Source organism: Sinocyclocheilus grahami, unplaced genomic scaffold, assembly GCF_001515645.1.
Source record: "Sinocyclocheilus grahami isolate Dianchi unplaced genomic scaffold, SAMN03320097.WGS_v1.1 scaffold63.1, whole genome shotgun sequence".
Taxonomy (NCBI): domain Eukaryota; kingdom Metazoa; phylum Chordata; class Actinopteri; order Cypriniformes; family Cyprinidae; genus Sinocyclocheilus; species Sinocyclocheilus grahami.
In genome coordinates this window covers 646,723-671,718 of record NW_015505242.1, presented here as the reverse complement: position 1 = coordinate 671,718, position 24,996 = coordinate 646,723, and the positions used below count along the sequence as shown (strand labels likewise).

The 24,996-nt window shown below is 35.4% G+C and overlaps 1 protein-coding gene and 1 long non-coding RNA gene across 2 annotated transcripts; both read left to right on the top strand.

Moving 5' to 3' along the window:
* The first annotated feature begins 1,095 nt into the window (after nt 1–1,095).
* Nucleotides 1,096–7,414, top strand: LOC107584850 (uncharacterized). Its single transcript, XR_001609184.1, has 3 exons — nt 1,096–1,165; nt 6,914–7,012; nt 7,276–7,414. It is a non-coding gene; the product is annotated as an uncharacterized lncRNA (long non-coding RNA).
* Nucleotides 7,415–12,554: 5,140 nt separating this feature from the next.
* Nucleotides 12,555–21,412, top strand: LOC107584849 (calcitonin gene-related peptide type 1 receptor-like). Its single transcript, XM_016271607.1, has 12 exons — nt 12,555–12,649; nt 12,913–13,060; nt 14,766–14,879; nt 14,988–15,100; nt 15,235–15,326; nt 15,420–15,546; nt 16,323–16,476; nt 16,574–16,634; nt 18,372–18,438; nt 19,439–19,657; nt 20,291–20,332; nt 20,451–21,412. The coding sequence occupies exons 1-12, from the start codon at nt 12,599–12,601 to the stop codon at nt 20,667–20,669; spliced, it is 1,407 nt and encodes a 468-aa protein (XP_016127093.1). The 5' UTR covers nt 12,555–12,598; the 3' UTR covers nt 20,670–21,412.
* Nucleotides 21,413–24,996: the final 3,584 nt, after the last annotated feature.

Here is a 24,996-nt window from a genome sequence, read left to right as displayed (position 1 = left end):
CACGCAGAGCTGTAAATGAACTGGTGGATCGACAAGAAGATAATGTATTATAAAAATGTAAGCAATTAATACAGTAAAATATATTTATGTTATTTAATTAGGCCTAATATCATAATTGATTGATAATAATAGTTTAAATTAATATAATAATTAATACTTTTGACTATGTTTTCTTTAAAAAATGGTTTAAAGGCTGAAATGTGAAGTTTATCATTTTATAAAACTTTTTGTTTTTGTGGAAACCTGTATCTGAACTCTAAATCATGCTTTTTTTATAGTCATGTTCATTTTATTTGTGCAGGTCTTAAAAAGGTCTTAAAAAGTTTTACATTTGAGCTATATCAATTCATGTTTTTCTATAGGCCTATAATTGTCCTCAGCTGGTGAGGAGGGTTCATTACTGGACCTCAAGCATTTTAGTTGAAGACCCGTGTGTTAGACAGTTTGACCACCAATGGAAGCACTAAATCAAATACAATTTAAGTTTTATAGACACATTTTGAAATATTTGTTAGGCCTACATTTATGCCATTAGACTATTCAGTTTGAGCTCCCCTTGCCCCGTGCTTTCAGTGGTCCTATAATATAGATATTAAAACACAAGGAGGCGCTATAATAATAGTTTATTTCCACAAATCACACGTCTAGTTCCATGGATTCAAACGGTCGTGCTACAAATATTACAACTACTGTTTACGTGCAGTTTTTCTTCTTCTTTTTTTAAATCATATCCATGACTTTTATGTGTTTTCTTTGATTTGATAATATATTCTAAGTTATAAAATATTTTTGTTTCATATTCTTCAATCTTGGTTTAAATTCAGCATAAGTTAACTAAATCAGACAGGATTGGAGAACTATAATTTAATATAATTACGTGATCTTTTTATTTATAAATTAGACCTCTTTTACATTAAACATATTAATATTTTCAGCGGGGCACAGTCTTATTAAAGTTACATGGTATCAGCGAGGCTGGCGACGCGACGCGACAGAACCAGAGCGCTCGTTTGCAGATGAGCTGTGTGATGTCACAGGAAACCCGTTGCACACTCTTGCTGCTTCAGGGGCCCCAACTCATCACCGAGGCGAGCACATCTCCCAGACAGTACACACTACACACTACATACTGCCGCAGCGGAGAACAGAGGACCGCGCAAACGAGGTAAGAGCGAGAATTTATGACAACATGTGCATTTATTCTTACGACGCTTATTTCTCGTTCATGGTTTCTAAATGACAAACTCATTGCGCACTTGAGCAAACTTTATCCTGCTGTGCCATATTGCTCAGAACTGAAATAGAACACTTATTTCAATTTAAGTAATTGAATTCTGTTAAGTATATCACTTGCTGTTTGCGTGATGAGTCTCTGTAAATTTGACGATTTATTATTTTTGCTTGTTATTGAAGAACCTTTCAAATTTGAAAGGTTCATGTACCAACTTAGACTAAATCACTTTTTTTAGTCGGACTGTTAATGATCTCAGTTTGACTCAAATGTTTAAATAGCACATTCATCAGTGTTCAGAATGATTACATTTGCAATAACGTTTAAACATTATACACAAATAAAATGGTGAGTTTACATTACAATATACTAACAGTAGTGATAAACTAATAATATAGCTGCCAATATTTGGCAGTTTTAAGGTTATTAGCATTGTACGGTAACTGTACCCAACTGCCTATTACTATTATTAAACTATTATTAGTTTAAATATTGTGTAAAATATGAGTTTATTTACATGTGGCAATTATTTGCTGCTATTGAATTATTATTGCCAGTCCTGCACTGTAAAAAATGAGTGTAATTTTAACGTGTTTGGGATGTGGCTTTTAATGATGAAAGCTTTTTTGTAATCAGGCTCTCAAAAAGTATATAACAATTTGGATATAGATTTATCGGCCAACATATCGGTTATCGGCTTTCAAAAATAAAGAGTAATCAGTTATCGGTATCGGCCAAAATTTTCATATCGGTGCATCCCTAAATATTGTAAAGACGCTACGGGAAAAAAAACTGTTAATAGGTTACAGTAACAGAAAGTTTCCATACTATATACAGAGAAAAACTGTAAAATATCTAACCAGACATTTCATGTAATTTTACAGTAAAATGCTGTTAATTGTAAAATTTTTAGAAGTAAAAAATAACAAATCAACGAATAATTTACAGTAAAAAAACTGTAAACTGATATTCACAGAATTCCCTGCGTGACACTCCACATTTGAAAGTATTTTGTTTAAATAATAATCTTTCTTAATAGTTTTCTCATGTTTGTTATCAGTTATGTACATTTGGGTTAATGTTACGTCTTCTGTTGTTTAATGAATGTTTATTGCATTATTTAAGTGTTTTTTGTTACCATGATGGTGTTTAGTGTTTGCGTGAATGACTCTGTGTGCCTTCTATATATTAGCATGTACTTCAGCTTGTGGAGAAGCTAAATTATTCTTCATATTGCTGTCTTTTTTTACAACCTGCATTATTATGGTAGTTGTCAGTTTATGTTAAAGATACAAAACAGTTTGAAAGTATTTTGTTTAAATAATAATCTTTCTTAATAGTTTTCTCATGTTTGTTATCAGTTATGTACATTTGGGTTAATGTTACGTCTTCTATTGTTTAATGAATGTTTATTGCATTATTTAAGTGTTTTGTGTTACCATGATGGTGTTTAGTGTTTGCGTGATTGACTCTGTGTGCCTTCTATATATTAGCATGTACTTCAGCTTGTGGAGAAGCTAACTGATTCTTCATATTGCTGTCTTTTTTTACAACCTGCATTATTATGGTAGTTGTCAGTTTATGTTAAAGATACAAAACAGTTTTAGTAGCAGTGTGCATTGCTGAATTTACTAGTTTACACTCAAATTTTCTTGTTTGTAAATTACAGTTTTATACTGTAAATTTACAGTTTGTTCTGTAAATTTTTTTGCAGTTTTTCAGTATTTTTTACAACCACAGCTGCCAAAATTATTTTGTAAAAACTACATTTTTACAGTATGGTGGCACCCTAGATGCCACTAAATAATAATAATAATAAATAACTTCTCAGCTGACCACTAATTAACAGTGATGTCTTTCAAATGAACATTGAGGTTTGTAGATGTGTTCTGGATAATGAATCTCTTTAACGCTTCATTAAAAACATAAATAAATTCTTAGAGCACAAGTTTTAAAGAAGACATGTTTTAAGAAAAATCATGAAATACCTATTTAAATGGTTTGGAGGCTTTTGACCAATCATATTATTTTGACTTGTATTAAGACTTGACTTACAGTAAAACTGTTACGTAAATATAAATGTTGACTGCTTACACATTTCACAATTACATTTTATAAGGACTTACATTTTTTATTTTTGGGTTAATATGAAATGCGCGCACACACACTCACACACAAGCAAAACTTGAAAAAAAAGGAATGAGATTCCATCTATTGAAATTTCTTTAAAAATGACAGAATGATTTCAGATGAATTATGACAGTTATGTCTATGAGTAAACGCATCATTACTGCTGAATACAGATTTATTCTGTGTCACTTTATGATAAATCCTTATGAGTGAAGAGCGGAAAAATTTTGTGTTATATCCATGGGTGTTTCCTAAAATGACATGAGTTAAACTATATGTCAGTAGGCTTCCTGATTTAAGATCTGGGGGGTGGCTTTTTATAACCAGGCCCAGTAGAGAGAGAGTGACAGGAGAGAAGGGGAGGGAGGGAATAGGTGGGAGGGTTTGGGTATGAGAGAGAGGGGTCTCTGGGAAAGTCACATCTATAAACCACTCCATTAGCTTCACAGGAAGGGCAAAAAGTTATCATGTTTCAGCCCTCTGTTTTTCCACCAAATGCTGGGGTCATCCAATCATATAGTAAAACACTTTATTTTCACATTCCTATTAGAATGACATCTAAGTGATTTATGCTCACCACCAACACCTGAATGGCCAGATTTATAGCTGTTTTTCCTCTCTTTAGTAGTTTTATGGACTGTTTTTGTATTTCTTTCATCACATCACAGTTTTTTTTAGTGTAGATTTAGTGTAAAATAAGTAATCAAGAAAATGTTCAGCCGATTAAGAAATGTCATTTATTAGGGCGCACTTAGTAGATTTCTGATGATAATTCATTGTTTCACAGAGTCGTCATTTTTCTTATGTATGTTGATCTTGACTTAAAGAAGGCACCCTCATGATAAGTTAAATTTCGTTCTGAACTTTAGTTCTCAAAGTATTTAATGTATAAAAACAATATTGCTTCTCTGATATCGTGGTATATGGGCAGCTGATAAATTATATAGATTTCAAGATTGTAGGTACAAATTAATCTGTCCTGTGAAATGGCATGAATTTTGCACAATACAAATATTGAATGTACTGTTTCAATAAATAGCTGGCTGTTTATCTTGAATGAAGGACTGAAAGTTGATCTGTCAGGGTTTGGAGCTTACAGGACTGAGTTCTTGTATTCAGATAAATGCTGATGACACCGAAACACATAAATTCTGCATTGATGGTGATTTACATTGTTTAAGTGAATATGTTATGCAAACTGCCACTGAATTAGCTGAACTAGAAACAATTGGACACACATTGAATGGTGACGGCAATGTTACGGTTACAGCCGGTGCAATTGACAGACAGTTGCAATTGACTAATGTTTTCAAACAGGTTTCCAGAACACTGTCTGACTGGACAAAGATCTGACCCCAAACTCCTGCCATTGTTTGGACAAATGTTGCTATGTTGAACTGGCTGGGATGTTCAAATCGAACAATGCTGAAATTATCACAATGTTTACACTCTTCAGTAATGTATTCTATCAGTGTATTTCTCTGCATATTAGGAGAGAGTGTTGAATATTACACAGAGGTGTAAGAGTTAAGAGTTGTTTTCAGTCCTGGTGCTGGGGGCCCATGCCACAGCACATTCTGTATGTCTTATTTACAGAGTCTGACACAGTGGATACTGTAGAGAGACATTCATAACATTCATTGAGCTTGGAACTACAACAGTTCTGGCTTGTGCAGTGTTTTTTGAGCTATATAAATCTATAGACTCAGACCTACTAATTCAGACAGAAATAGTTTGTAAAGTATTTGTGTCATTTTGCAGGGAAACTTCTGGAGGTGTGATTTGTAGCTGTTGGGAAAATAGCTATCAAAATGTATTGAAATTGCAAAAAAGTGAAGTTAGAAAGGAAGCTAATCTTTTGTTTGCAGGTGCCAATTGCTTTGATATTTTGATTTATAATCAATGTATAATTATCACTGAAGCTAAGCAGGGCTGAGCCTGGTCAGTACCTGGATGGGAGACCTCCTGGGAAAACTAGGTTGCTGCTGGAAGAGGTGTTAGTGAGGCCAGCAGGGGGTGCTCACCCTGTGATCTGTGTGGGTCCTAACGCCCCAGTATAATGACGGGGACACTATACTGTCAACAAGCACCGTCCTTCGGATGAGACGTTAAACCGAGGTCCTGACTCTCTGTGGTCATTAAAAATCCCAGGATGTCTTTCCAAAAGAGTAGAGGTGTGACCTCGGCATCCTGGCCAAATTTGCCCATTGGCCTCTGATCATCATGGCCTCCTAACAATCCCCATATCTGCTAATTGGCTTCATCACTCTGTCTCCTCTCCATATATATATATATATATATATATTATGATATCAGAGGGTGGCTTCCATACCTACCTACTCTATCCCTATTAACCACATTTTTCTCTTAAATATATAGCATCATCTGATCTATGATATCTGAAATGAGCAAATTAATTGGTTAAATGGAAAAAAAGAAAATTATATTTTATGTGTTAGTCCCCATTACCAAACAGAAAATGCATGTGCCTGGCCATTCCTCCTCATGTAATTCAGTTTCATGCCATTTAATCAGATAGCAGAGCAATGTGAACTCTATATATAATACCTTTATCATTATTTATGAAGCAAAATACTGGTATTATTACAGTAGTGCAAGACGAAAAGTCTTACACAGAAATTTCTTCAAAAGGCACGATTATTGCCATTATGCACTGAGAAATATTTCCTGTCCAAATGGAAGTTATAAAAAAAACCACACGTTCGCTAATTCACTTTGTCTGGACCTCTGGGAAGCATGTTCATTTTTGAGACTAAAGACAAATCCAAATGGATAATTTTCCACATATGAGTCTAGTCATGTGGTTTCGGGTCCCCATCCAAGTAGGAAATGTTTGGAGGCCGAACAAAAGAATCACATGGCGTTTCAGCCCCTTGGCCATGGCCATACCGACAGGTATTAATTTAAAAAGGAAATAACAACAGAATCAAGGCAGATGTTAAAGATGTTTTGGAATGCTCTGATAGTTCCACATGGAACACCATAAAAAGAATAAACCGGGGTTGTGTATAATCAAACTGTTGTCCAGGATGTCATAAAACATTAGCATGTAAAAATAGTGAATGCTTTTTTGCAAGCAACTTTATTGTGGCTAAAACAGATCTTTCTATGCTTTGAAACTGATTTATGATGTTATCTATAGCAAGCCAAAACAGCAACGGTGAACCGTGTAATGCATGTTTAATGATGCTTTCTTGCCTTTTGTGGTGATTATAGGCGTCCTGATGGACTGAACTTTCATGTAAAGCAGGCTTTGATTTTGCCCTCTTTTCCAACTTAACAACAGCGCTGTTACCACACTTCTGGGAGTTCACCTGGCTCCAATGGCTTGTTTAATTGGAACTGAGAGTTTACTGTCACCTTGACTAAAATAACCATTAGAAATTCTTTAGGGAAATCCCTAATTTCATGTTTTCATTTTTAGCTCACCTACACTCTTTGTTTAGGTTAATTAACCAAAATCTACTAGCAAAGTGTCCGTTCATCGCTCAATTCTTTGGATGTAAAACAGATTACTCTGTTTGCTTTCAGCAGAAACATTCAGATCATTTGGAGACACAAAAGCCAAACAGTGGAACCATGTTTGGATGCTGCATTACCTCTTTTCTCTTTCTGTCGGCAACCTCTGAGGTATTTGTTTGTCATAAGCAATTAACATAAAAGTTATACATAATGTAAAATAATTCATTAATTACCATTAAATTAAGTACAACAAAACACAGACCCATGAAAAGTTTAGTACTTAGCAAACAATCAGTAATTTGGCTGTGTTACACATGTGCACGATTACTATGCAATTCAAAGATCCTGGAGAGATAAAATTGTATTTTCTAAGGTTTATGTTTCATCATCTAATGTCATTGTTGATCTTTTTTTCTCCTATTTTTGAATAGTTTTTTGTGGCGGTCCTCTCAGAGAACAACACTGGAGGTACGGCACAAAAGAATACCCCTGAAATGGGCTTCACTCGTCACAATATTTTGACCGCCCAGTTTGAATGCTACCAGAAGATTATGAAAGACACTAATCACAACAGAACAGGTGAGAGGTCCTTATTTCACACAGATTCTTGACTATGAGCAATATCTATAAACTTTGCCCTGACATGTAGTTTGTGGGAAGTCATGGCAGTTACAGAATTCCACTGTAAAAGGGAGGTTTAATATCTGCCCTCAGTCTCTATTTGGATGCTCTTAAGAATATTAGGGGGCATGGACCGAAACCGCATGATGTTTTGTCTCATCATCCTGGAACTTACAGGCTTTAATGTGAACAGATGATTAAATGGAAACATTCTGTGGGGCGTGTCCTACAACATGAATTTGTTCATCTACAGAAGCCCAACATTAGCTGTCTGACCTCTGAATTAAGATTCATTGCTGTCTATGGGACACAAGTTACATTTGAAGGACAGCGATTAAAGCTTGACAGGGGTTGTGTGACAGCTGTTAAAAGCTGTTTGGTAAAGACCTTCAAAACTGAGGATTCATTTGCAGTGATCCATTTACACAGTGTGTGAAAAATAGAGCATTTGTTGTTCTCAAAATTTAATCACTGACTTTTTAAAACAAATTATTAAAATAATATCTGGAAATTTACTTTGTGCTGAGTTTACATCTTTACGTTTTCTGTACCTAATATTATAACAAACATTTTTAATTCAAATGGAACTGAACCAATTTAAAGAACTGTGGCAACGTCTCCAAGACACTTGAAGAAACTTACCTGCAAAGCGACAGTACTGTGTAAAGTGAGGATGCTTTCAAAAATAATGACATAAATACATTTTATTTATCAATTAACTTTTATTAACTAAATCAAATCAATATTTGGTGTGACCACCCTTTGCGTTTAAAACAGCTTTTGCCCTAGGTACACTTGTGCATACTTTTTCAGATAGCTTTGTTGGAAGATTTTTTTCACGCATCTTGGAGCTGTTTCCCCAGTTCTTCACAGTTTTCTGATTATTCATGTCATTCCAGATGGACTGGATGATGGTGAGATCAGATCTCTGTGGAGCACTGGCTGTTGTCAGACTTGTGCATACAAAAATCTCACTGGATTATTACAATTAATGGCAAAAGGAATGTTTAGAAATGAAAAGATATTTCCTACTGACACACTACAGTAAAAGACAGAAATAACTGGCTTAAAACCATTGTTTCATTGGTGAAAATACCAATGGATTTTGCACAGTACTGTATATGTAGCCTATTTGTACATATATGCATATTTTGCAAAATATGCATATATTAACAAATATTTAAGTAGTTGAGAGTGTGGTGTTTCATGGGAGTGGGTGTAAATAACTTCTCAGCTGACCACTAATTAACAGTGATGTCTTTCAAATGAACATTGAGGTTTGTAGATGTGTTCTGGATAATGAATCTCTTTAACGCTTCATTAAAAACATAAATAAATTCTTAGAGCACAAGTTTTAAAGAAGACATGTTTTAAGAAAAGTCATGAAATACCTATTTAAATGGTTTGGAGGCTTTTGACCAATCATATTATTTTGACTTGTATTAAGACTTGACTTACAGTAAAACTGTTACGTAAATATAAATGTTGACTGCTTACACATTTCACAATTACATTTTATAAGGACTTACATTTTTTATTTTTGGGTTAATATGAAATGCGCGCACACACACTCACACACAAGCAAAACTTGAAAAAAAAGGAATGAGATTCCATCTATTGAAATTTCTTTAAAAATGACAGAATGATTTCAGATGAATTATGACAGTTATGTCTATGAGTAAACGCATCATTACTGCTGAATACAGATTTATTCTGTGTCACTTTAAGATAAATCCTTATGAGTGAAGAGCGGAAAAATTTTGTGTTATATCCATGGGTGTTTCCTAAAATGACATGAGTTAAACTATATGTCAGTAGGCTTCCTGATTTAAGATCTGGGGGGTGGCTTTTTATAACCAGGCCCAGTAGAGAGAGAGTGACAGGAGAGAAGGGGAGGGAGGGAATAGGTGGGAGGGTTTGGGTATGAGAGAGAGGGGTCTCTGGGAATGTCACATCTATAAACCACTCCATTAGCTTCACAGGAAGGGCAAAAAGTTATCATGTTTCAGCCCTCTGTTTTTCCACCAAATGCTGGGGTCATCCAATCATATAGTAAAACACTTTATTTTCACATTCCTATTAGAATGACATCTAAGTGATTTATGCTCACCACCAACACCTGAATGGCCAGATTTATAGCTGTTTTTCCTCTCTTTAGTAGTTTTATGGACTGTTTTTGTATTTCTTTCATCACATCACAGTTTTTTTTAGTGTAGATTTAGTGTAAAATAAGTAATCAAGAAAATGTTCAGCCGATTAAGAAATGTCATTTATTAGGGCGCACTTAGTAGATTTCTGATGATAATTCATTGTTTCACAGAGTCGTCATTTTTCTTATGTATGTTGATCTTGACTTAAAGAAGGCACCCTCATGATAAGTTAAATTTCGTTCTGAACTTTAGTTCTCAAAGTATTTAATGTATAAAAACAATATTGCTTCTCTGATATCGTGGTATATGGGCAGCTGATAAATTATATAGATTTCAAGATTGTAGGTACAAATTAATCTGTCCTGTGAAATGGCATGAATTTTGCACAATACAAATATTGAATGTACTGTTTCAATAAATAGCTGGCTGTTTATCTTGAATGAAGGACTGAAAGTTGATCTGTCAGGGTTTGGAGCTTACAGGACTGAGTTCTTGTATTCAGATAAATGCTGATGACACCGAAACACATAAATTCTGCATTGATGGTGATTTACATTGTTTAAGTGAATATGTTATGCAAACTGCCACTGAATTAGCTGAACTAGAAACAATTGGACACACATTGAATGGTGACGGCAATGTTACGGTTACAGCCGGTGCAATTGACAGACAGTTGCAATTGACTAATGTTTTCAAACAGGTTTCCAGAACACTGTCTGACTGGACAAAGATCTGACCCCAAACTCCTGCCATTGTTTGGACAAATGTTGCTATGTTGAACTGGCTGGGATGTTCAAATCGAACAATGCTGAAATTATCACAATGTTTACACTCTTCAGTAATGTATTCTATCAGTGTATTTCTCTGCATATTAGGAGAGAGTGTTGAATGTTACACAGAGGTGTGCTGTATAAGAGTTGTTTTCAGTCCTGGTGCTGGGGGCCCATGCCACAGCACATTCTGTATGTCTTATTTACAGAGTCTGACACAGTGGATACTGTAGAGAGACATTCATAACATTCATTGAGCTTGGAACTACAACAGTTCTGGCTTGTGCAGTGTTTTTTGAGCTATATAAATCTATAGACTCAGACCTACTAATTCAGACAGAAATAGTTTGTAAAGTATTTGTGTCATTTTGCAGGGAAACTTCTGGAGGTGTGATTTGTAGCTGTTGGGAAAATAGCTATCAAAATGTATTGAAATTGCAAAAAAGTGAAGTTAGAAAGGAAGCTAATCTTTTGTTTGCAGGTGCCAATTGCTTTGATATTTTGATTTATAATCAATGTATAATTATCACTGAAGCTAAGCAGGGCTGAGCCTGGTCAGTACCTGGATGGGAGACCTCCTGGGAAAACTAGGTTGCTGCTGGAAGAGGTGTTAGTGAGGCCAGCAGGGGGTGCTCACCCTGTGATCTGTGTGGGTCCTAACGCCCCAGTATAATGACGGGGACACTATACTGTCAACAAGCACCGTCCTTCGGATGAGACGTTAAACCGAGGTCCTGACTCTCTGTGGTCATTAAAAATCCCAGGATGTCTTTCCAAAAGAGTAGAGGTGTGACCTCGGCATCCTGGCCAAATTTGCCCATTGGCCTCTGATCATCATGGCCTCCTAACAATCCCCATATCTGCTAATTGGCTTCATCACTCTGTCTCCTCTCCATATATATATATATATATATATATTATGATATCAGAGGGTGGCTTCCATACCTACCTACTCTATCCCTATTAACCACATTTTTCTCTTAAATATATAGCATCATCTGATCTATGATATCTGAAATGAGCAAATTAATTGGTTAAATGGAAAAAAAGAAAATTATATTTTATGTGTTAGTCCCCATTACCAAACAGAAAATGCATGTGCCTGGCCATTCCTCCTCATGTAATTCAGTTTCATGCCATTTAATCAGATAGCAGAGCAATGTGAACTCTATATATAATACCTTTATCATTATTTATGAAGCAAAATACTGGTATTATTACAGTAGTGCAAGACGAAAAGTCTTACACAGAAATTTCTTCAAAAGGCACGATTATTGCCATTATGCACTGAGAAATATTTCCTGTCCAAATGGAAGTTATAAAAAAAACCACACGTTCGCTAATTCACTTTGTCTGGACCTCTGGGAAGCATGTTCATTTTTGAGACTAAAGACAAATCCAAATGGATAATTTTCCACATATGAGTCTAGTCATGTGGTTTCGGGTCCCCATCCAAGTAGGAAATGTTTGGAGGCCGAACAAAAGAATCACATGGCGTTTCAGCCCCTTGGCCATGGCCATACCGACAGGTATTAATTTAAAAAGGAAATAACAACAGAATCAAGGCAGATGTTAAAGATGTTTTGGAATGCTCTGATAGTTCCACATGGAACACCATAAAAAGAATAAACCGGGGTTGTGTATAATCAAACTGTTGTCCAGGATGTCATAAAACATTAGCATGTAAAAATAGTGAATGCTTTTTTGCAAGCAACTTTATTGTGGCTAAAACAGATCTTTCTATGCTTTGAAACTGATTTATGATGTTATCTATAGCAAGCCAAAACAGCAACGGTGAACCGTGTAATGCATGTTTAATGATGCTTTCTTGCCTTTTGTGGTGATTATAGGCGTCCTGATGGACTGAACTTTCATGTAAAGCAGGCTTTGATTTTGCCCTCTTTTCCAACTTAACAACAGCGCTGTTACCACACTTCTGGGAGTTCACCTGGCTCCAATGGCTTGTTTAATTGGAACTGAGAGTTTACTGTCACCTTGACTAAAATAACCATTAGAAATTCTTTAGGGAAATCCCTAATTTCATGTTTTCATTTTTAGCTCACCTACACTCTTTGTTTAGGTTAATTAACCAAAATCTACTAGCAAAGTGTCCGTTCATCGCTCAATTCTTTGGATGTAAAACAGATTACTCTGTTTGCTTTCAGCAGAAACATTCAGATCATTTGGAGACACAAAAGCCAAACAGTGGAACCATGTTTGGATGCTGCATTACCTCTTTTCTCTTTCTGTCGGCAACCTCTGAGGTATTTGTTTGTCATAAGCAATTAACATAAAAGTTATACATAATGTAAAATAATTCATTAATTACCATTAAATTAAGTACAACAAAACACAGACCCATGAAAAGTTTAGTACTTAGCAAACAATCAGTAATTTGGCTGTGTTACACATGTGCACGATTACTATGCAATTCAAAGATCCTGGAGAGATAAAATTGTATTTTCTAAGGTTTATGTTTCATCATCTAATGTCATTGTTGATCTTTTTTTCTCCTATTTTTGAATAGTTTTTTGTGGCGGTCCTCTCAGAGAACAACACTGGAGGTACGGCACAAAAGAATACCCCTGAAATGGGCTTCACTCGTCACAATATTTTGACCGCCCAGTTTGAATGCTACCAGAAGATTATGAAAGACACTAATCACAACAGAACAGGTGAGAGGTCCTTATTTCACACAGATTCTTGACTATGAGCAATATCTATAAACTTTGCCCTGACATGTAGTTTGTGGGAAGTCATGGCAGTTACAGAATTCCACTGTAAAAGGGAGGTTTAATATCTGCCCTCAGTCTCTATTTGGATGCTCTTAAGAATATTAGGGGGCATGGACCGAAACCGCATGATGTTTTGTCTCATCATCCTGGAACTTACAGGCTTTAATGTGAACAGATGATTAAATGGAAACATTCTGTGGGGCGTGTCCTACAACATGAATTTGTTCATCTACAGAAGCCCAACATTAGCTGTCTGACCTCTGAATTAAGATTCATTGCTGTCTATGGGACACAAGTTACATTTGAAGGACAGCGATTAAAGCTTGACAGGGGTTGTGTGACAGCTGTTAAAAGCTGTTTGGTAAAGACCTTCAAAACTGAGGATTCATTTGCAGTGATCCATTTACACAGTGTGTGAAAAATAGAGCATTTGTTGTTCTCAAAATTTAATCACTGACTTTTTAAAACAAATTATTAAAATAATATCTGGAAATTTACTTTGTGCTGAGTTTACATCTTTACGTTTTCTGTACCTAATATTATAACAAACATTTTTAATTCAAATGGAACTGAACCAATTTAAAGAACTGTGGCAACGTCTCCAAGACACTTGAAGAAACTTACCTGCAAAGCGACAGTACTGTGTAAAGTGAGGATGCTTTCAAAAATAATGACATAAATACATTTTATTTATCAATTAACTTTTATTAACTAAATCAAATCAATATTTGGTGTGACCACCCTTTGCGTTTAAAACAGCTTTTGCCCTAGGTACACTTGTGCATACTTTTTCAGATAGCTTTGTTGGAAGATTTTTTTCACGCATCTTGGAGCTGTTTCCCCAGTTCTTCACAGTTTTCTGATTATTCATGTCATTCCAGATGGACTGGATGATGGTGAGATCAGATCTCTGTGGAGCACTGGCTGTTGTCAGACTTGTGCATACAAAAATCTCACTGGATTATTACAATTAATGGCAAAAGGAATGTTTAGAAATGAAAAGATATTTCCTACTGACACACTACAGTAAAAGACAGAAATAACTGGCTTAAAACCATTGTTTCATTGGTGAAAATACCAATGGATTTTGCACAGTACTGTATATGTAGCCTATTTGTACATATATGCATATTTTGCAAAATATGCATATATTAACAAATATTTAAGTAGTTGAGAGTGTGGTGTTTCATGGGAGTGGGTGTTTTCTACATGATTTTTTGGCGCGATTTGTTCACCACGACTCTTATTGGTGGAATTTTATTTACAGTATCATGGGTAATGTAGTTTTCCACCAGGAAATATTGCTGTTAGACACGATTCTTTGAAAAAATAGCTTAAAATAATACAAACAGACAGCTTCAACAAAAGCATAATCCATTGACAACCTTGGCGCTCACAGTACAGTATATCTGTTTTTAAGGCAAGTTATTGTTAAAAATCATTTTCCCTTTTGAGAAAATGAATGGAATATTTATGCAGATTTATTGTTATTACTGATAAAAGATCTTTATTGTCTGTAGTCTTTTTTTATTGTACTGTAATCTTGTCTGAGAAGCTGATTGCTAAATGTAGACACCAAATACTAAGACCCATTTAAGATTCCAATTCCTTATATTATTAATAACTGCAAATATCTGTATTGCAGATGGTTCTATGTGTAAACGGACCTGGGATGGATGGATGTGCTGGGACGATTTGGAAGCAGGAGTCACTTCAGCCCAGCACTGTCCAGACTACTATAATGACTTTGACACTTCAGGTGAGTCCCACGATAGATTTTTTTTTTATCTTGACCATTGAATAAAGGTTACTTCATATTCATAAACTTTATATAAAAGTCTGACTAATCCAAATCGTGTTTTATCAGAAATGGCGATAAAGATTTGTACTGATTCGGGCCATTGGTTCGTTCACCCAGAGAGTAACAGAACATGGACAAATTACACAGGCTGTAATCATATGTCTAATGATCACAAAAGGGTGAGCTCTAATTTAGGATTACAGTGGTCCGTTCTATCTTCAAAATTCACACACTTTGCTTCACATAACTTTTGCTTTTGTTCATATGGTAAGTTTTGTATTTCTAACTTCTTTCTTTCTTTCCTTCTTTTCAGACAGCATTTAATCTCTATTACTTGGCTTTGATTGGTCATGGATTGTCGCTGATATCTTTGTTTACTTCTCTGGGGATATTTTTCTATTTCAAGTAAGTAATGTGAAAAAATCTTGCCTTCATATCATAAAAATGTACCTCCCTTTCCGCCCAATCTAATATAGTTTGCTGTTTTCTTCCACTCAGGAGCTTAAGTTGTCAAAGGATAACTCTACACAAGAATCTGTTCTTCTCTTTTGTGCTGAACTCGGTTATAACCATCATCTTTTTCACTTGTGTTGCAAACAACCAAGAAGTAACACAAGCCAACCCAGTAAGTGTACAAAAAGAATAGTGGAGACGCTTGTCACGCAAAATATGACCAGGAATGTGTATTAAAGAGTTCATCGGATGCTACATGCACTTTTACAAGTTGTTTGAACTGAAATGTGTGTTGACAGTGTGTGTACACAACCACCCTATAATGATAAAAATCCATGCAGTGTTTTTTTTTAATCTACTAAATTCTTTCCCCTTTCTCAAATCGAGCCGATCTCAGATGCCTGTCTGTGTGACGTCACAAAAACAGGCCCCTCCCACGATAGTTTGATTGACAGTGGCGTTTCAGCACAGACTGGACTGGCGTCTTACCTTAGACCCGCCCTGAGTGAGCTGTCATCAGTCCGCCATTGTTTCACCGCTGGAGCAGATGTAGACAAGAATGACTCCTAAGCGAATGAGGTGTTCTGTTGTTGGATGTAATAATGAACATACCAGTCGTCATTTACTCCTGACATCTGAGTCAGGATGGATTACGTTTGTTTTTGAAGGGAATGCGCCCCCGGTCTACATAAATGCGTCTGTGTTTCAGAAGAGAGGGGCGGGGTCAGCAGAGCTCATTAACATTTAAAGGAAAATGCTACAAAACGGCTTGCTCTGAAAAGAGCTGTTTTTTACACTACAATTGAGAAATTTTAACCAAACTGTGTTACAGACTTTTCATTAAGACCCTAAAGAATCATATCAACTTGTGGAAAATGGGCATCCGATGACCCCTTTAAGAAGGTGAACAGGGTCATATTGATTTCATGTAACTGGTTTTTCTCCCAGGTGAGCTGTAAAGTGTCTGTGTTCATCCACCATTATCTCCTGGGCTGTAACTACTTCTGGATGTTGTGTGAGGGAATCTACCTGCACACACTCATTGTTGTGGCAGTGTTTGCTGAAAAGCAGCACCTCATGTGGTATTACCTCCTAGGATGGGGTACGTTTTTTAAATTGCCTTGTCGAAATGCACCAAAATAAAGTGGCTTTCTGTTTTCTTTTCACGTTTAATGTTATTTATTTCAAATGTTTTCCAGGCTTCCCATTAATACCTGCATTTATCCATGCAATATCCCGAAGTTATTACTACAATGACAAGTGAGTTCAATCGAATTGGAATTTAAGAATTCTGATCCTGCTTAATGATTCTGGTTCCATAATTTCATTAACATTTATTTTGAGGAAGCATCCCTCCTCCTTATAAGCAGCCATAGTTATCTACTGAGCAACTGTAGATAACTGTTTTTATAATACTGTTATAAAATGTTTATTTTTACAGTATCAGCCATATTGTTTTGAATGCAATATATACAGTGTATACTGTATATACACTACCAAAGAGAAAGTTTGGAATAATTATGATTTTTTTTTTAAATCATCGTCTTTTGGAAGGCAAAGGTGCTGCATGTATTTGGTAAAAAAGACAGTAAAAACAGTAATATTATGTAATAGTATTAATGTTAAATTATATAAAAAATATTATTACAATTTAAAATATCTGTTTTCTATTTTAATATATTTAAAAATGTAATTTATTTCTATGATGGCAAAGCCGAATTTTCAGCAACAATTAATTCAGTCGTCATTTTAATATGCCAATTTATTTATTATTATTATTAATGTTGAAAACAGTTGTACTGTTTAATATTGTTACGGGGCTGACAAGACGTGAGGATCCATCTGCAAGGCTTTATTGTGGAGAAGACAGAGACGTGGTCATGAAGCAGGCAGGGTTAAACAGAGGCAGACAGGTATATGGTGGGCAAGACACAAGAACAGTCCTAGGGCTAGCGTGGGTCGACGATGGGCAGACAGAGTCAGAAGGGGCAAGACTAAGGGAGAAATCCAGGAAACCAGGCGAAGATCAGAAACCGGGAAAACAGCTAGGCTAGGGCTAGGGCTAAGGCTAAAGCTAAGACTAGGGCTAAGGCTAAGGCAAATGACTAGGGCTAAGGCTAATGACTAAGGCAAATGACTAGGGCTAAGGCAATGACAAGGGCTCCGTAAGGTAGCTATCTCTAGGAGAGTGATAAACGCTGAAACAATACTCGGCAGCGGGAAGGGATCAGAGTGAGTGTTAAATAGTGAGGGAGTGATATGAAACAGCTGGGTGCAATCAGTGTAAACAGGTGTGTGCAATTCGTGCTGAGTGCAATCAGTGCAATGCATGATGGGAAATGTAGTCCGGGGTGATGTGCAACAGTGTGTAGTGCGAGAGTCAATGAATTGGAAAGTTCATGAACCGGATTCGTGACAAATATTTAGTGTAAACTGTGATACACTACCATTTAATGGTGTTGGGTAATTAAATTAATATTTAAAAAAGAGAAATAAATTTTATTAGTAAATGTAGCATTTAAATTGATCAAAAGTGACAGTCATTATTTTAAATTTAAAAAAAAAAATCTGTCTTCAACATTGATAATTACTTCTTACTTATACTTACTTATTTTACTGTATTTGTGATTAAATAAATCCTGCCTTGGTGAGCATTAATGACTTATTTCATTCAACATTAAAATTCAGACTGCACATTTAAACACTGCTAAAATAGAATTGCTTATGCTGTAGATTGCAATAAACACTGTAGTACCATGAAACCAATTTTAAAAACTGAATTAGTTCTCAATTTTGAATTCAATGTCAAAAAATGTTCCTTCAATTGATCCCAGCTTCTGTTAGGATGCAGGAATACAGTGACCAGGCAGAGGCTCTGTAGAACATCTTGTGAAATTATAGCAGTGATGTCACTGAACATTTAACGAAGTGTTCATGTGTTCATCGGTTCTGCTTTCCGTAAATCTGAAATCACTTTTCTTACGCTTTTGTCCACAGCTGTTGGATAAGCTCAAACACTTCTTTGCTCTACATTATTCATGGTCCCATCTGTGCAGCCCTGTTGGTAAGTCTGGTTTTCTTTTTCTAGTCTTACTTTTTTTCACTATTTCATTATCTCACACTTTATATATTTTGTTTATCTTCTACCCACCCTTATATCTGCATGATCTTGATTTAAAAAAAATCTATTTAAGCTCTGGCAGTTTTAATCAAAGTGCCGTGTTCTCTTTGTTGTTTGCATTGAGGTCAGTTTTGATTAGAAATGATTTCCTCTGCAGCCCATAAAAAGCTTGTAATGAGCTCAGTATCAAATGAATCTTGGACTGATTTCTGCAGTGATGCAACTGCCAGTTTAAGCTGATATTGTGTCATTATAAACACAAGCATATTTATATGTTCAGAATGGTGGTTGATGATGAATATCTAATCCAGTCTCACAGGAAAACTTCACAAGTTTACAAAGTGGCGATTTCATTTGTATGATGTGAATCATATTTTTTTAGAAAAAAGTAAGCATTAGGGTCCACCCCTAAAGATAATCATCACAGGGATGTAAGCATATTATACGAAAACATATGGATGAGATCATACAAATTCATACGAATTAACCACCAAAACATAAAAACTGTGAAAAATCACTGTGAGATTGTGTTGGAATACCGTCTGAGTCAGTAACCGATTCTCAAACTATTTGGTCCACCACCAGTCTTGAATATATTGTTATATCCATGTCTGTTTATGTTACAATTTACAGGTATTTTGACAGGCTTATATGTCTGAATACAGTACATCTTTCCAGATAATATAACATAATCCAAACTTTAGTAATTAGCTGTGAATCCATGCTTGAATGTACAGTGGGGTCCAAAAGACCTGGAAATAAAAAGAAAGTTTAACATTTTGAAAAATTTAAAAATAAAGAAAACATATGACATAAAATCATGAAGAAATACCTTTATGTTTACTGTGTCTTTACTGTGTACGGTAAAGAGTTTTGGGGTACTGCAATGCATTTCTTTTTCTCTCTCTTTATATTTGCTCTTTTCTCTGCTTGGTTTCCTCAGATTAACCTCTTCTTCCTTTTAAACATTGTGAGAGTGTTGATCACTAAACTGAAGGTGACCCACCAGGCAGAATCCAGTCTGTACATGAGGGCCGTCAGGGCCACCTTAATCCTGGTACCTCTGCTGGGCATTCAGTACTTACTGCTGCCCTACAAACCAGACGGACGGCTCGCCTCCGAAATATTTATGCACACTATGAACATACTTATGCATTACCAGGTAAGTGTTATTGACAACAGGCAAGGAATCAATTATCAATTTATTAATGGATCAAATAAATATACATATTTGAAACTCTTAATTAATTCATGTTCAAACATGTAGTTTATCATCTAACAATAAAATAAGTCATTAAAACCTCATTTTTATATGCAACTTGCATCAAATTGCATCAATCAAAGACCCAATGGCATGTTTTAATCACTTGGCAAATGAAAAAAGAAAAGCAATTTGTAAATATTTTATAAAAACAAAAACAAAACAGAATTAGAATTTATAAATTAAAATTTATAAACAAAAACTATTTAAATGTTGCAAAGTATTAAGTATTAATGATATATTATTTATTGTTATATTTGACGGAATTTTAAATCAGTAGTTAAACACTTTTAATCTCAGTTAAGTCTATTAAATCTTAGTTAAATCTTATTTAAATTAAATTGTATTTAAATCTATAAAGTCTACAATTTTGTTAATGTGAAAAGTGATTTATTTACATTTTTATTTTTTAATTAATACATTAATAATTGTTTTCTTTTATATTTTAATGGCACTCATACTCCTCTATACACTTTGGTTTACACTAGAAAAAAACCTGTAACTTTGAAGCTTATAATTTTTTTTTTTACACAGGGCCTTTTGGTTGCCACTATATTTTGCTTTTTCAATAGCGAGGTAAGCAATTTTTGTTTGAAAATTTCAATGCACTCATTGAATGCTTTCCTTACTTGTAGCTCAAAACATTTGATATTTGTCATTATGCTTAATATCTGTCTGCATTTTGATTGTTTAGGTGCAAGGTGTATTACGAAGACACTGGAACCAGTACCGCATCCAGTTTGGCAGCACATTTGCGAACACCGATGCCCTGCGTTCTGCATCCTACACGGCCTCCTCCATGACGGAGGTCCATCGATGTTACAGCATCGACAGCCACATGGAGTCTTTAAACGGCAAGAGCTTTCACAATCTGGAGACCACCATTCTCCGATCAGACAGCCTGTACATGTGAGAGACTCTTAACTCTTTGACTTTTGGGAGAACAGCCTCACGGAGAGGACCACTTACTGAGATGCGTGTGAGAAGAGTCCTACTGGACATACATCTGGTTACTTTGGACTTCAGACACCCAGAAGCCTTTCCTTTTCCATTGAGGCCTTAGTTATCTCATGTTTATGGATGGGAACTGGAGAAAATAATGTATTTTATGTGGAATATTAAAGTCACGTGAACCTATTCCATGATGATCCATTTCACTTGAACACTTTGGAGAGCATCACACATTGTCAGTCTTTCCGATTTCTTTGATTGAAATGGAGGTGTTCTATGGGTGAAACTATGAACTGAGGATCGCACCCTAATGAAGCTTTTTTCTTTATGGCACTGTGTTTTTTAAGTGAAGGTTGAGCCACACTGATGCATTGGATGATGGATTCCACATCTATAAATCTATGGATTATTCTGACTCAAAGAATCTAGAAGAAAGGAATAAACAATGGAAGAGAGACGAAATCACTAGGACCTGATTCTAGAAGATACTGATGCCTTGTCCTGCTCTTTTTGTTCATCCTGAACTTCATCTTGTTATTAGTTATGTGATTAATTTTATGTGAAATTTTTATCCACATACAGGGCAATATTGACAATATATTCTATGTATGCAAAATGTTTTATTGTCTCTTAGTAGTACCGAGGAGTACATCTATATATATATATATATATATATATATATATATATGTGACCCTGGACCACAAAACCAGTCTTAAGTCACTGGAGTATATTTGTAGCAATAACCAAAAATACATTGTATGGGTCAAAATTATTGATTTTTCTTTTAGGATATTAAGTAAAGATCATGTTCCATGAAGATATTTTGTACATTTCCTACTGTAAATATATTAAAACGTAATTTTTGATTAGTTATATGCATTGCTAAGAACTTAATTTGGACAACTTTAAAGGCAATTTTCTCAATATTTTGATTTTTTTTGCACTCTCAGATTACAGATTTTCAAATAGTTGTATCTCAGCCAAATATTGCCCTATCATAACAAACCATGCATCAATGGAAAGCTTATTCATTCAGCTTTCATATAATGTATGAAATCTTAATTTCAAAAAATTGACCCTTATGACTGGTTTTGTGGTCCAGGGTCACACACACACATATATACTGTATATATATAAATGAAGAGTTCAGACACAAAAGCCTCTCAGTGCCATCTAAAAATGTTCTTCTAAAATGGTTATTTTTTCAGGCTCCTATGCTTATGTTCAGTTATTTTACTTTAATGGGAAAGAAAAGAAACTATACATTGCCATTAAAGTGAAATTACTGAACCTACACATAGGAGCCTGATAAAAATGCTCTTTTTTGCATCTGAACTCTATATATACTTTAATTTAAATAAACAAAACACAATAGAGTTACTATCATCAGAAACTAGAATCACTTTCAACATACAGTACATTTCCCTTCTAAAAGACTAGCAGATCATGGCTAAATTTGGATAAACCAGTCTGGACTAGCATGTAAATTCCTGCTGGTCTTTTCAGCAGGGACATTTTATTGACTTTTGATTCATCAAATCATCTTAAACTAATTTATCTGTAGTTTATATGAATCTCAGTATAGGTGAGTCTTGTTGTTCAAGGGCAAGTTACATTAACACGTGGGTTTACAGATTTAGGAGATCTACAGATCTAGATGAGGTCTCTATGTGTCTCTATGTCTGGAACATACAGATGCGTTTGGCACTTTTTCATTGTTGTGATTCTTAAAACATTTTCTGTGCACATGCTGGATAAATAAACATTAATTTTTTGAGACGTAAATGCATTTCTATGTTTGTGTCTTATGCATGTTTGCATTTGTATATAAAAATCGTCACCTTGGAATTATAAGGTTCTATCTGCATACTGAGCAATTTCGAGATATTGAGCTTCAAAGTTTTTGCATTACATATAGTGATATGGGATATGGAGAATAAGTCTCTTTCATACATCAGTCCCAAAATGTACACAGCTACAAAAAAAAAACACCACATAATGTAAATAAGTTGTCACAGAATAAGAATGTCAATAACTCAATTTTAACAAAAATGGCAGATATACCTTATAAATTCCAAGTTGACAAAATGTCTTTAGTTTATTGGAATCTATTTTTCCATGAAGAACTTTTAACTTCCATAATGAACATTTAACATTCATGGAAGCTTTCCATTGCACAAAATTATTTTTATAGTGGAAAAGTTTCTTTAGATTATTAAAATGTTCTTCACAAGTAGAAAAACGTGGTTCTTTTAAAGGGATAGCTTATACAAATATCAAAATTCTGTCATTGTTTATTCATCCTCGAGTCATTTCAAACCTGTATGAGTTTCTTCTGTTGAACACAAAAGAAGATATTTTGAAAAATGTTGGGAACCAAACAGTTGGCTGAATGTTGAAAACCTTGTCACTGTAGGTGTTTTTTTTGATGGAAGAATAAGCACTTCCAGAGAAAATAAAGGTTTTAAACATCCTGGAATTATTTGAAAGTGGTTTATCCTGCTGATATCCCACTGACAAGACCGGCATGAATATTCAGGAGTTGCTGTAATCAGTTACTATAACTGGAGAGATTGAGTCTCGAATTATTTCCTGCTTATCTGTCAATCAGCTCTGTTCCTGTTTATTCTCTAACTCCCAATATTAACGATCATATTAATTTACATAAGCGACTATTAATTGTGTTAGAAGCTACATGTCACTGCAAATGTGATCGAGATGTTATTAAAGGGATAGTTCACCCAAAAATTCTGTCATTAATTACTCACCCTCATGTCGTTTCAAACCCGTAAGACCTTCGTTCATCTTCGGAACACAAATGAAGATATTTTTGATGGAATCTGAGAGCTGTCTGACCCTGCATAGACAGCAACGCAACTGAAACGTTCCCAAGTCAAGAGACGTAGGAAGGAGATTGGTAAAATATTACTTATTATTTTACAGAACTCCTTGCTACGTTTTTGGACTTTTCAGGAGTCTTTCAGTTGCTTTGCTGTCTATGCAGGGTCAGACAGCTCTCAGATTCCATCAAAAAATAACTTAATTTGTGTTCCGAAGATGAACGACGGTCTTATGGGTTTGAAACAACATGAGGGTGAGTAATTGATGACAGAATTTTTGGGTGAACTAACCCTTTAAAGTAACAAAGATGGCGGCTGTGTTCCTGTCTTTATAGCAGTGAGTGCATTTCCCACTGGAATACGGATGTTTTTAAATGTGTTCTGTTAAAGGCAGCAGATTACTAAAGATACTGTTGGAGGTCACTTCACAAAGGAATATGTGAGTGCTTCAACAGGATGTGTAACTTCCTCACTAATACACACATACAAGCATGCACACACACAGTGGAAAAAAGCTGCAGAAGTAAACAGCATGCAGCTGGTATGTGTCACTGCCTCTGGGAAAAGCACAGGAAGAAGCCTCGGATTTGGTGCTGCCACACACTATGGGGTCTCTCTTCTCACTCACTTTCTCTCAAATGTGTGCGTGTGTGTGTGTGTGTGTGTGTGTTTCACACATACGTTGTTATGTAAAATCTGCAGTTATCAACGTTTGCAGAGATTGATGTTCTGTGATTGTTTGCATTGGTTCCATATGTGGTGCAGGGGCCCAGAGGGAAGGACCCTCCCTTGTCATCAGCTCTACTCTCAGCAGATGAATTGCACACACAAGGACCTGCAGCAAGTGGCCTCAAGTAATTTTTCAACCCTCAAAAAATAGTTAATATATTTTCACATGTAAATGAAACATTTTCAATCAGTTTAGTTTTGTGGCAAGCTCATCTCTCAGCTTGACCCACTAAAAGTGTCTAGAGAAGGGCGTCACCTGGGGGTGATTAGCATGTTGCTAAGCTAATGTCGAACACAAATATTTAGTGATTTTCTACAACAAAACCTTTCAATACTGAATAAAACACATTTATAGAGTACAATGTGGCTCCCTGGTGTTAAAAATACCCTTTTGATTTTACACAAAATATAATAAATGATAACGTCTCGGTTAGCCAATGTGCATTGGCTCGTTTAGTTTACACTCGAAGTAGATTGGTCCCTCTAAGCGAGATCCCAATTCGTCGGTCCTCCGACGTGACGTCGAGAGTGACCGACTGAGAGGGAACCAAAGAACGTAAAAGTACAGTAACATTTACCATTGTTCAGTGAATTTCCGTGTGTGAAATCCAGTCATTTTAATAGGAATCCATGCAATTGGGAATTTCCCATGAAGGTGAAAGATTCACCCATGCAAAATTCCCAAAGACCTCAAGTTGTTCACTCAAATTCGCCGCATT

Coding starts and splice junctions, on each gene's coding strand:
- LOC107584849 (XM_016271607.1), top strand. CDS start 12,599: ATGTTTGGATGCTGCATTACCTCTTTTCTCTTTCTGTCGGCAACCTCT. Junction 12,650..12,912: donor TTCTGTCGGCAACCTCTGAG/GTATTTGTTTGT, acceptor ATTTTTGAATAG/TTTTTTGTGGCGGTCCTCTC. Junction 13,061..14,765: donor CACTAATCACAACAGAACAG/GTGAGAGGTCCT, acceptor TCTGTATTGCAG/ATGGTTCTATGTGTAAACGG.